Consider the following 11416-nt stretch of genomic DNA (forward strand, 5'->3'; position numbering starts at 1 on the left):
TTCCCAAAGCCTCACTGACATCTTTAGGATCACCATTATTCGTACTCGCTATAGAGATTGCGAGCAATTTGTAGGACCGGAGTTCCTGCTATTATTGTTTTTGATTGTAGTTTATTTGCTTTGCGAAATCAGTAAAGTGAGCTATTCGAGTTATGTCAGATCCCTTCGAACCCTTCAACAAGCGTCGCAAGACAGACGCGTCTTTGGTGACGGCTAGCGGTATCAGCCCTGTCTCAAGTTCTTCTGCCCCAGAATCTGCACCTCGTTTGAATGGAAGCGGTAATGAGTTTAAGAGTGGTTCTGGTAGTGGCGCTCATAAACTGATGCGTCCGTCGTCTCGCGCTGCACCGCTGAACGGTGTTGGACCGGTGAAGACCAACACCGTCTCAAGTGCTGGTGCTCGACCGCATACCACTAACGATTCATTTTATGGTAGCCTTGTGAATGGACGCAGTAATGGCTCCGGTGGTAATGGGACGAATTCTGCTGGCAATAGCAGTCCGTTTCCAATGCTCTTTAGCAGATCCAATGCCTTGTTATCTAAAATGAACGGCACCGCAGCTGCTAATCACCCAACGAACTCAGGAGAGCTGTCGCCTCAGAGTAAGATGCGGAATTTAGCAGCAAAGTTCAGGGCTGATAGCTCTAGTAGCACCTTGCATCAACGTGTTCCGTTACCGAATACACCTCCTCAATTGGCGAGGAAAGGTCAGGCAGTCACGAAAATTGGAGCTGTGCAGCGTGGCCCTGCTCCTGCTAGACCTGTCGCTATTGACATCGATACTCCGGAACAAGTCACCTACGAGGAACGAAGAGTAATTGCGAGACTACAGGAAGTATTTCCATCGTTTGCAAACTCGGCCTTGCTTTCTGCCGTCAGATTGAAGCGCAACTTTGACGATGCGGCGGATTGGCTTTCGCAGCAGGATGAACTTCGGGTGGGAGCTCTTATGAGCCCAACGAGCGTGACGCAGGACCAAGTCGTCGAGCTTTCGCCTGTGCCTACTTCAAAGCGCGATATCGTCAAGCCGCGTAGATCGATTCGCGAGAAATTTAGCGCTGCAAAGATGATCGAGCTCTCGTCTGACGTTGAGCTTGATGACGATCTTGAGGTGACTGGTGTCGCTAAACCTACAAAGCCGAATGATTTTGTCAATCAAGATCAGAGTGATGAAGAAGAGCTGGCTATATCTGAAAACTCGGATTCAGAAATGGAGGTCTCTGCTGAGGAAGACAATTCAGTGGTAGAAGAAAGGCTTTTACAAATTTTCAATGAAGAATCTGCAAAAGTCATCATTGATGTCGCGTGCTGTCCGGAAGATGTGGCAGAGCGCATCATTGACCAGCGCCCATATTCTTCTCTTTACCAGGTCAGACTTGTTGATCTTGTTGCGGAAGCCGAACCCGGAGCTCCCGCAAAGAAGAAATCACGCAGACCTAAACGTACAGTAGGCGATAAAGCTGCTGATACTGCGTTGGAGACTTTATCTGGTTACGACGCAGTAGATTCGTTGATTCATAAATGTGAGCAGCTTGGACTTTCTGTTTCGAACGCGATTAAGAACTGGGGAGTGGATGTACGTGGTTCGAATGGCGAGCTTGAAATAGTTGATATTGCTGGATCGGATGACGATGATGTAGATGGCAAGAAAGAGAAGATGCCCCCTGGCGGAGGATATTTTGCTGAGCAACCTGCTATACTGGGCGAAGGTGTCCAACTAAAAAGCTATCAGCAGGTTGGAATCAACTGGCTGGCACTGTTGTATAAAAAGAAACTATCCTGTATTCTTGCAGACGAGATGGGTAAGTATTCCACTTTCATTTTCCATTCTGATAAGTTTGTTCTGACAGGAGTAGGTCTCGGCAAGACATGTCAAGTGATTGCGTTCATTTCGCACCTAAAGGAGATAGGTGTCGACGGTCCTCATCTTGTCGTCGTTCCGTCTTCAACCCTCGAGAACTGGCTTCGCGAATTTCAGCGATTCAGTCCAACCCTCGTCGTGGAGCCATACTACGGCGCGCAAAAGGAGCGAGGAGAATTGCGGGCCATGTTGAGTGACCCAAATACGGAGTTTGATGTTATTGTCACGACGTATAATCTTGCTACTGGTTCTCCGCTTGATTGTAGCTTTTTGAGAAGTTTCAAGTTTAGCACCTGTATTTACGACGAAGGGCATTTGCTGAAGAACAGTGAGTCTGAGAGATATCAGAAGCTGATGAGGTTAAAGAGCAACTTTAGATTATTGCTTACTGGAACGCCGCTGCAAAACAACTTGCAAGAGCTGATTTCGTTACTTGCGTTTATTTTACCGCATCTTTTTAAGGAGCGCAAAGAAGAGCTTGCAGGAATCTTTAAGCATAAGGCCAAAACAACGACTGACACTACTGATGCAAGTAACATGGCTTTGCTCTCGGCGCAGCGTATTTCGCGTGCAAAGACAATGATGACGCCATTTGTGTTACGACGAAAGAAAGACCAGGTGCTTAAGCATCTGCCTCGCAAGCATCACGCTGTCGAGTATTGCGAGCTATCTCCGGAGCAGAAGGAGATTTATGAGGCTGAGCTTGAGGCTAGTCGTCGAGTGATTGAAGCGCGTGAAGCCGGAAAGGTATTGACCAAGGCTGATCGGTCCAGTAGTAATGTGCTGATGCGACTGCGCAAGGCTGCGGTTCATCCGCTGTTGTTCAGACGATATTACGATGAAAGCAAGTTGAAGAAAATGTCGAAAGAGATTATGAAGGAGGAGCGATATTATGATGCAAACCAGCAATATATATTTGAAGACATGGAGGTTATGTCTGATTTCGAGCTGCATGGCTTGTGCTCGAAGTTTAAGAGTATTTATCACCACCGATTGCAGAATGACGAGTGGATGAATTCAGGCAAAGTGCAGAAGCTAAAAGAGCTGCTTGTACCAATGAAGGCGAATGGTGACCGCATCTTGATTTTCTCTCAGTTTACCCAAACACTTGATATTCTTGAGCAAGTTCTTTCAGGTCTCGACATGACATTCTTGCGTCTTGATGGTCAGACATCCGTGGAAGTACGACAGGATTTAATTGATAAATTTTACGCTGAGGAGGATATTACGTGTTTCTTACTTTCTACCAAGGCGGGTGGATTTGGAATCAACCTTGCATGCGCCAATGTCGTCGTGATTTTTGATATGAGCTTCAATCCGCACGACGACAAGCAAGCCGAAGACCGTGCACATAGAGTAGGACAGATGCGTGAGGTACGAGTCGTCAGACTTGTCAGTAAGGGTACTATAGAGGAGGCAATCTTGCAGCTGGCTAATACGAAGCTTGCTTTGGATGCTAGTGTGAGTGCCGGTGGCGAGGAGCAGGATACCAAGACGGAGGAGAAAAATGCGGGTCTTGTTGAAGAGATATTGTTCAAAAAGAAGTGAAGATGTGTATATATATAATGTATTCGTTGAGACTGTTGCAATCAGATATAGAGTATAAATTTCCCTACAACAAATACTTTTGGCAATTTGGGAAAAGCACAAATTAGGCAAGAAAAAAGATACGCTGGGGGTTCAGCCGCACATAGAACCTAACCCAACTAATTTTTAGACTTTTGTGTGTCTAAAAATTTCTCTGGGTTTTTACAATTCTCTTTTTGATATAGGTAAATTCGCACCGACGTTCTGAAAGCCAGAAATAACTAAGATGGCCGAGGAGAAACACAGTCACAAGAAAGAGAAGAAGGAGAAGAAGCGGAAGTCGATGACTTCTGAGGAAGTGGCTGAGGCTATGGAGGTTGATGAGCCTGTTGCTGCTGTTGCTGCCGCTGAAGACGGCGAGAAGAAAAAGAAGAGGAAATCATCCACCACTGGCGGAGATGAGGATGGAAAGTACGACCAACGGTTATCTGCCTTGTTGCCGTTTGCACAGCCTCTGGCGCCGAAGAAGCTGAACAAGAAAGTGATGAAGACGGTTAAGAAGGGTATGTTTTTCTTGGCTGGTTATGAATCATTCATCGGATGAATCGAGATGGCTAACAGAGTATGAACAGCTGCTAAACAGAAGCATATCAGACGTGGAGTTAAGGAGGTTGTCAAATCGCTTCGAAAGGGCGACAAGGGTCTCGTCGTGCTCGCCGGCGACATCTCTCCTCCCGATGTGATTTCGCACATTCCTGTGCTGTGCGAGGACAACGCTGTTCCGTACTTGTTTGTTCCTAGCAAAGAGGATCTTGGAGGAGCTGGTGCTACGAAGCGGCCGACTAGCTGCATCATGGTTGTGCCTGGTGGATTTAAGAAGGATGGCAAGGATACCGAGTATCGAGAGTCGTACGACGAGATTGTGACTGAGATTAAGAGTTTGGCGTAAAAAAAATGGGTACGGTACGATAGTGAGGGATTGTTTGTGTCTGGTTTATCCACTTGTGCATATAGGAAATACAGTTCTTTGAGCTTAGATGGGCTTTTATTTTGAACGGAGTTGAATCACTATGGTTCTTTCGTATGTGAATCGCAGCTTCATTTAGCTGGATTACATTATGAATGTGTAGTGTTGATTTAGATTGACCAAATCTAATAGGTTCATCGCTGAAGGAGGTCTATAAATGAAATAGCAGTATCTGCTAATCTGCGTTCCCTTCGCGAATCAGCTTATTCTGCCAACCGAATTCTTCAGGTAAAAAATCACTACAAATCAAATCTGCTAATTTCCTAGGGCAATCAAATGAAATAGTACTATATAATACGAAATATAGTGGGTATTTGCCAAAAAGGGAGAAATATAAAAAGTTTGTTTACCAATTAACGAGGCATACTTTACAGTCTAAATTAGCTAGTCCCAAAGTGCACGGACTATTCTGGGTTTTGACACGCCGCGTAATTTACATATAGATTTCTGTATTTATAACCCCATTCTATGTCATTCCTGTCGACATTGCCTTCATTTAGCATCCCTGCGTCAACTTTTAATACCAGTGCTCTTCTCTTTAACTGTTTCTCTCTTTTATCTCTCTTCTTTGTGCTTGCTCTTTGTGTTATATCTTTGCATTTTTTTTCTTTGGGTCTATATGTTCTTGGTCTGATATATATCTGCTCTCATCCTCTTCTATCTTTGCAATGATCTCCTCCTACGCGTTCATCTCCCACTCGCCTTCGACCTACCCGCACCGCGAGCCTGAAATCGACAATGCGCCTCTGGCTCGCCGCAAACGCCGGCGTACGTCTCCTAACGAGCTCCAGATCCTTTACTCTGAATTCAAGCGGTGTTCAAAACCACCGCGACACGTGCGTCAGGATATTGCTGAACGCGTGGGTATGACGGAGAAGGCAGTCCAGGTAAACATCCATGCTTCTGCCTTGCGCCGAGCTTCTGTGCACGAGTGCCACTTTACTAAGCTTATTCATTTGTAGATTTGGTTTCAGAATCGGAGACAGTCTTCTCGGCGCGCGCAGCAAAACGGGGGTAGTACACTTTCAGGCAACAACGCGTCTTCTTCACCCCCATCGCTCTCAGAGTCGCGTTCGTCACAGATCTCTTCTTCTCCTGGTCCAGAGTCGCCTGTCACTTCTCCACTGAATTCTTCTCTTTCATACAAGGTCCCAAATACAGAAACCGCGCGCATACTGCCGCCCATCCAGCTGCCCATTGCGTCCGCTGGTAAGAGCCCACTCGCGCCTTCAAGCGCGTCAGCTGCAAATGTCATGTCTATGGCCGCTATTACAAATTCAGCTCATACTGAGTCTCTACCATTGCAACAGGCTACTAAGTCGTCGTCACTGGTCCGGCTTGCAATGTCAGTCGACGGGAAGGCACAAGTCGTGTTTGACGGTCTAAAAGCGGAAAAAAGGGAAGTGAGTGAGAAAGAGAACTTGGCTCTGTCGGAGCCTGCTATCTCGGAATACGAATGTGTGCAGAATCTGTTGCAGTTGCGGCGAGGAACTTGGGCTTAAGAGGAGTTTTCTATCTATTTTTCGTTTGTTTTTATACAATTTGTATGTTATTGTATCAGCTTGTTGTAGTAATGATTGGTGTATGTCATAGTTAATTTTCTATCGTACGATTATTTGGTCTCTTAATGAATTTTCTGCATTGGTATTTTTCTAATATGTTCTTACCAACTTTTAAAAATCAAATACTGTAAAGAAAAATGGATATAAAGTTGGGGAATCGATTGTATGCTATGCTTATATAATTAAATGTCACGTGAGGAGAATTGGGATGCTGCGCATCAACTGACTTGAGTCGAAGATCCGATATCGTGTAACAGCTGCTCTCAAACAACGGTCCAAAATGGTATTTGATTTATCCAATGGCTTGTTATCTGTGAAATTGTGATTCTAATAACGTATAGGCTGATCCATTTGACGCCTCGCTCGACCTTCTCCGCCGTCTCAACCCGAAAAACACAGCCGCTAACCTGTCGAGCCTGTGCTCGCTCGTGCCTGACCTTGCTGAAGATCTCCTCTCATCCGTCGATCAACCACTAGAGGTTAAGAGGTGCAAATCTACCGGCAAGGATTATTTGGCGTGCGACTATAATCGTGATGGCGACAGCTATAGAAGTCCGTGGAGTAACGAGTATGATCCGCCTCTAGCTGATGGCGCTGTGCCGAGCGATAAGATCAGAAAGATGGAGGTCGTTGCTAATGATGCTTTTGACATCTATCGAGATTTGTAAGTGGTTTTAACCTTTTTTTTTGTTCTTTATATAAACGGCTGCTGAATGGCTTCCGAAGGTATTATGAAGGTGGTTTGTCTAGTGTCTATCTCTGGGATTTAGACGAGGGTCTCGCCGGAGTTGTTCTTCTCAAGAAAGGTGCGTATTTTGTCGTTTTGAATCAGTTCAGCGTTAACATTAGTTGCTAGCGTCTCCAACGTCTGGATCGGCATCTGGTGAATGGGACTCTATCCATGTCTTTGAAGTCGAAGAACGCGGCCGTACGGCTCACTACAAGCTTACCAGTACAATTATTCTTAACGTTGTTACCAACAAGAGTTCTCTTGGAAAGTTTGATCTTGGTGGAAACTTGACTCGTCAGGTGAGTGGGATTTAGTGGTTTCATGGTGTACAGAGCTAAAATTTGTTTTGCGCAGGTCGAGCAAGATGGCGCCGTCGAGGATGAAATGAGCCACGTCGCGAATATCGGAAAGATGGTCGAAGATACAGAGTCGAAGATGCGCAATCAGCTTCAAGAAGTGTACTTTGGCAAGACAAAAGATATTGTCAGCGATTTGAGAAGTATGCTTCTCCTTTTATTTCTTATGATTACTTTGCTAACTCTCGTGTACTAGGTCTTGGAACCTTGTCGTCTGTGAGAGAGGGAAAGAGGTTACAATCGGAGGTAGTCGGCGATCTGGAGGGCAAATAAGGTGGTTGGCCGAATGTACATGTGTTTATTTACATCTGCGCATCTATGGTTCAAATTGTAAAGAGATCTTGGTCTAATGTATCTTACTTCGGCAGTAACATAGACGCTTTAGTTGTTCTATGTTAATTGGATTTTTCCTGTTGTAATTATTTGTTTATTAATCCGCACGTATTTAATTAGACTGAAATATGACATTGATATAAACCATATCAATACCATTAAAGTGACTTGATGACATAACACAGAATGAACTAGCTCAGCATTTCGAGCACAAATCCAAATATCAATTGAAACAATGCCTTTGGTAAAATCCATGATCTTTTATATATATGTTTGTCTTGTAATATGTAACAAACCACTTTTTGTGGGTAAATTGTTATATCAGGGTCTCATCGTCTTGTAGAAATAAACTCAAGGCTTGCTTGACCCTTTCCTTCGTCACTCTTTTTGCTCATCTCAGAATTTAATAGCAGCGAACAGTTAAGCAATCGCCATTGCATTTTTTCACTACGAATTCTGATACTCTTTGCGCTTCAAAGCATAGGAATTTAATATAAATTTGCTTTGATTTTTGCTATTGATAGATTACAAATAGCTGGTCTTGGTCATTTTTATCAGTTTCCGTTGATCTCCAGTTCCTACACTTGCTTATCTAAAACTATCGCACACGACTTGTAATCGCGCAAGATATCGCGCGAATACTTAAGAAGCGCTCAAAATGAGTATTGATGTGAAGGAAATCAAAACCTTGATGGGTGGTCTGGAGAAGGCGACAACTCCAGCGACGATTATCGATATCTTGGGACAATTGAAGAGCGGGGTCCGTCCGACGGAGAAATTACTACGAGTATGCGCTCTCAAAGTTGTCGATATTAGCCAGAGACTAATTTCAAACTCTAGGAAACAAAATTGGGAATTGCCGTAAATAAATTACGATCGCATCCCGAGAAGAAAGTGTCCGAGCTTGTTAAATCGATAATCAAGAAATGGAAAGACGAAGTCACTGCTCAAAAGGCACCAAAGCACGGCACAAACACAGCTTCTTCCGCTCGAGGGTCAATCACATCTACGTCTCCGGACACTGCAGCAGATTCCACAGCATCCGCCGCTACGACATCAGCAGCGGCCGCAGCTAGACCAAAGGTACAGCGATTACCGAATGGGCAATTACGAGACGTCAAAACGGATAATATATCTACTGATATCTACGATGATAAAGTACGCAATAGCTGCGTGACTGTAACTTATAATGCTCTTGCAAGCGACTCTGATGCACGTAAGTGACTCTAATCTGACTTCTGCAATCCACACGCTAACAATTGAGCACAGATTCCGACACAATTCTCTCATGCTCAAGGGAAATTGAGAAAGTTGTATACACAAACGAGAAAGGAACAACGCCCTCTTACCGCTCAAAGATGCGCTCTCTCTTTCTTAACCTCAAAGACCCCAAGAACCCGGCTCTCCGATACCGCGTCGTTATTGGTGAGATTAGCGCAGAGCGCCTTTATCGCATGACACCGCAGGAAATGGCGTCAGAAGATCTTAAGAGCGAAATCAAGCGGCTAGAAGAGAAGAACTTATTTAATGCCCAAGGCGCAAAAGAAGAACGTGCAATTACAGATCGATTCACGTGTGGAAAGTGTAAGCAGAAGAAAGTCTCGTACTACCAGATGCAGACAAGGAGTGCTGATGAGCCTTTAACAACCTTTTGTACTTGCGAGAACTGCGGAAATCGCTGGAAGTTCTCGTAGATATGAGTTGACTATTGTATATTTATTCAATTATTATTTTTTTTTTCTGAATTTTTTTTGTATATCAGGTTTATTAGAACGAAAACTACAAAAACTTGAAAGAGAGTCATTTGCATAGCTTAAATTAATGCAATGTTGATATATTACTTCTATGTACATAAGAATGCTGCATTTTGGTAAAAATCCAGCATCGGATTATCTCCTTCCTTCGTCATTGTCTTTTCTAGTATAGCCCATTGCTCCAGGAACGAGCTATGCGTAGCCACCGTCGCTACTCTTCCGATAATTTTTGTATACAACGCAGCAGCCAAGTCAAAATCTGTAGGAAAAAGAATATCAAAGTATCCTGGCAAAACCATGTACGTATCTACTGGGATCATCTTCTTTTGCAAGAGTACTTGAACGACAGGCGAGTTATATCCCGGAATTGAATTTGGGAGACTTGTAAAATCAGACGCCAACAGACGATGCTCTGGAAACTTATCTTTCAAGACTTCCAAAAACTGTAAGTATCGCGTAGGTATAAATTCCGGCTCCGTTAAATCATGAGCCAGAGGATTTAGCCACGTTCTTAATTTTCGTCGAAACCTGCTTTTTGAAAGAGGATGTCCTTTAAGTTTTGCTAAGTCAAGATCAGGAAACAGTTCATTTCTCAAATCAAGAAAGCGGCGTGCCCACGGATCTAACTCTGGCGAGAAATGCTCTTGAAAATCACCGTCTTCGTTGACAACAACATATCCCTGATACGGCTTGTTCGTCTCATGATCATATCTAATAGCATCATGAGCGAAATTATCAAAGACTTCCAAGGCGATAAAAAAGCACGGCTCAGGAACTTTTCGGTCCCAGTCAAAAATTGACTTGTTGATGATTCTGACGTGGTCAGAAAACCCTTGGCGCTCAATCTTATCCTGCAAAGAACGTTCTGCTTGCTTCGCCGCTAGGGCTCCTGAAATTTCAATGATATTATACCGCGTTCGCTCGTATACATCTGGATGGGTTTCTCGAATGTAGTCAAGTATGTTCAGCATCAGTGTACCGTTACCACCGCCTACTTCGTAAATTACCAAATCATTATACGGGTATAGCGTTATTAAGTAATTCAGTAGCAAATATCGTGCTATAGCTTGACCATAGAATGGCTGGAATAGTTCCGTAGGCGTATGCCAAAGCTGCGGAAGGTCAGGAGACTCTTGAGGCTTCGCTGTGCGAGCATCTCGGGCGGGGATGGTAACGCTCGTATTGAGCATATTGTCGTATTTCTTGTAGGTAGATGACCATTGATTTACAAATTCGTCGGTGTTTTTGATACCACCATAATCGAATGGTTTATCAGGTGAATAGATAGTTGCTTGTCGAGAAAAGTAGCCGTAGTATGGGTTATATAGCGAATCTAAAAAGAATCAGCACGAAGTATTGAAACAAAAAATTAGCAGAACAACAGTACCATCAATGAAATCTCTCGTCAGCATACTCAGATTTCTCGGCCTGGTATCATTCTTTTTTATATTTGATAGTCTGGCCAATTTACTGGTCGTCACTGTAGGGTACCGCTTAAAGACTTCGTAATCATTTTCTTCGGCAAAGTAGACATATGAATACGGTCGCACACTATAATCATATTCTACAATCTTTTTCTTCTTTGAGCCGTCTTTAATAATAGTCGAATCAATCATTTGGTCTTTGGAAGGTTCACTTAAAGAAGCACCACGATTTCCAGTACGAGAAGTTGCTCGCAGAGCACTAGTCGATTTCGCAGCCGACGAAGGACGATAAAGCTTCGGTCTAGCAGGCACAGATGTACCAGCTCCACTTTCGTTGGCTTCTTTCAATTCTTCTTCAGTGTCTTTGGTCGATAACTTCACTTTAACTGGCGGCTGATCGGAAAATGGTTGAGGACGACCAGTACGCAACCCGGGCTTTCTATCTTGTATCCTTCTCGATGAGCTGAACCGTCGACAATTCCCATTGTTAGCATTGATTATAACCGATTGACAATTGTGCCAAAACGTATTAATATTGCGCTCTCTCAGACAACTGTACTGATGACACGCTCTCCTGAACCCAGTCCTGGAAGAAGTATGACTTGATTCTAATACTCCGGTTCCATGCAATGCGCCAACAGGCGATAGCCGTAGTATCGGCATTCTAACGTGTCCGTTATATTTTCAAAGTAAGCAATATGTGATCCATAAACATGAAAATTGCAATCTAGAGTTGCAATAAGAGATATTTGTCCACTCTCGCGCCGCAATTGAAGTTTTTGTGCGTAATTTCATAAAACACTTCTATAACCGCGTGAACAAAATCTTGAAAATAAGCTTT

The 11416-nt window shown here is 43.8% G+C and overlaps 6 protein-coding genes across 6 annotated transcripts; 5 read left to right on the forward strand and 1 right to left on the reverse strand.

Annotated features, from left to right (window-relative positions):
* Positions 1 to 14: 14 nt before the first annotated feature.
* V2V93DRAFT_372398 (SNF2 family N-terminal domain-containing protein) lies at positions 15 to 3484 on the forward strand. Its single transcript, XM_066910736.1, has 2 exons — positions 15 to 1803; positions 1858 to 3484. Exons 1-2 carry the CDS (start codon positions 153 to 155, stop codon positions 3408 to 3410), a joined length of 3204 nt encoding a protein of 1067 aa, XP_066764648.1. The 5' UTR covers positions 15 to 152; the 3' UTR covers positions 3411 to 3484.
* Positions 3485 to 3616: 132 nt separating this feature from the next.
* Positions 3617 to 4564, forward strand: V2V93DRAFT_372400 (40S ribosomal protein eS12). The gene is made up of 2 exons (XM_066910737.1): positions 3617 to 3952; positions 4022 to 4564. Exons 1-2 carry the CDS (start codon positions 3676 to 3678, stop codon positions 4336 to 4338), a joined length of 594 nt encoding a protein of 197 aa, XP_066764649.1. The 5' UTR covers positions 3617 to 3675; the 3' UTR covers positions 4339 to 4564.
* Positions 4565 to 4966: 402 nt separating this feature from the next.
* On the forward strand, positions 4967 to 6096 carry V2V93DRAFT_372402 (uncharacterized protein). Its single transcript, XM_066910738.1, has 2 exons — positions 4967 to 5303; positions 5379 to 6096. The coding sequence occupies exons 1-2, from the start codon at positions 5085 to 5087 to the stop codon at positions 5916 to 5918; spliced, it is 759 nt and encodes a 252-aa protein (XP_066764650.1). The 5' UTR covers positions 4967 to 5084; the 3' UTR covers positions 5919 to 6096.
* A 135-nt stretch (positions 6097 to 6231) lies between these two features.
* Positions 6232 to 7594, forward strand: V2V93DRAFT_372403 (F-actin-capping protein subunit beta). The gene is made up of 6 exons (XM_066910739.1): positions 6232 to 6261; positions 6320 to 6642; positions 6705 to 6784; positions 6835 to 7007; positions 7063 to 7207; positions 7261 to 7594. Exons 1-6 carry the CDS (start codon positions 6259 to 6261, stop codon positions 7335 to 7337), a joined length of 801 nt encoding a protein of 266 aa, XP_066764651.1. The 5' UTR covers positions 6232 to 6258; the 3' UTR covers positions 7338 to 7594.
* A 92-nt stretch (positions 7595 to 7686) lies between these two features.
* V2V93DRAFT_387368 (transcription factor S-II, central domain-containing protein) lies at positions 7687 to 9247 on the forward strand. The gene is made up of 3 exons (XM_066912296.1): positions 7687 to 8184; positions 8238 to 8613; positions 8667 to 9247. Exons 1-3 carry the CDS (start codon positions 8056 to 8058, stop codon positions 9089 to 9091), a joined length of 930 nt encoding a protein of 309 aa, XP_066764652.1. The 5' UTR covers positions 7687 to 8055; the 3' UTR covers positions 9092 to 9247.
* Positions 9145 to 11380, reverse strand: V2V93DRAFT_406268 (S-adenosyl-L-methionine-dependent methyltransferase). The gene is made up of 2 exons (XM_066912665.1): positions 10539 to 11380; positions 9145 to 10484 (listed from the first exon to the last, which is right to left on the reverse strand). The coding sequence occupies exons 1-2, from the start codon at positions 11236 to 11238 to the stop codon at positions 9241 to 9243; spliced, it is 1944 nt and encodes a 647-aa protein (XP_066764653.1). The 5' UTR covers positions 11239 to 11380; the 3' UTR covers positions 9145 to 9240.
* Between the last annotated feature and the right edge of the window lie 36 nt (positions 11381 to 11416).

Source organism: Kockiozyma suomiensis (assembly GCF_038497685.1).
Source record: "Kockiozyma suomiensis strain NRRL Y-17356 unplaced genomic scaffold V2V93scaffold_10, whole genome shotgun sequence".
NCBI classification, from domain to species: Eukaryota; Fungi; Ascomycota; class Lipomycetes; order Lipomycetales; family Lipomycetaceae; genus Kockiozyma; species Kockiozyma suomiensis.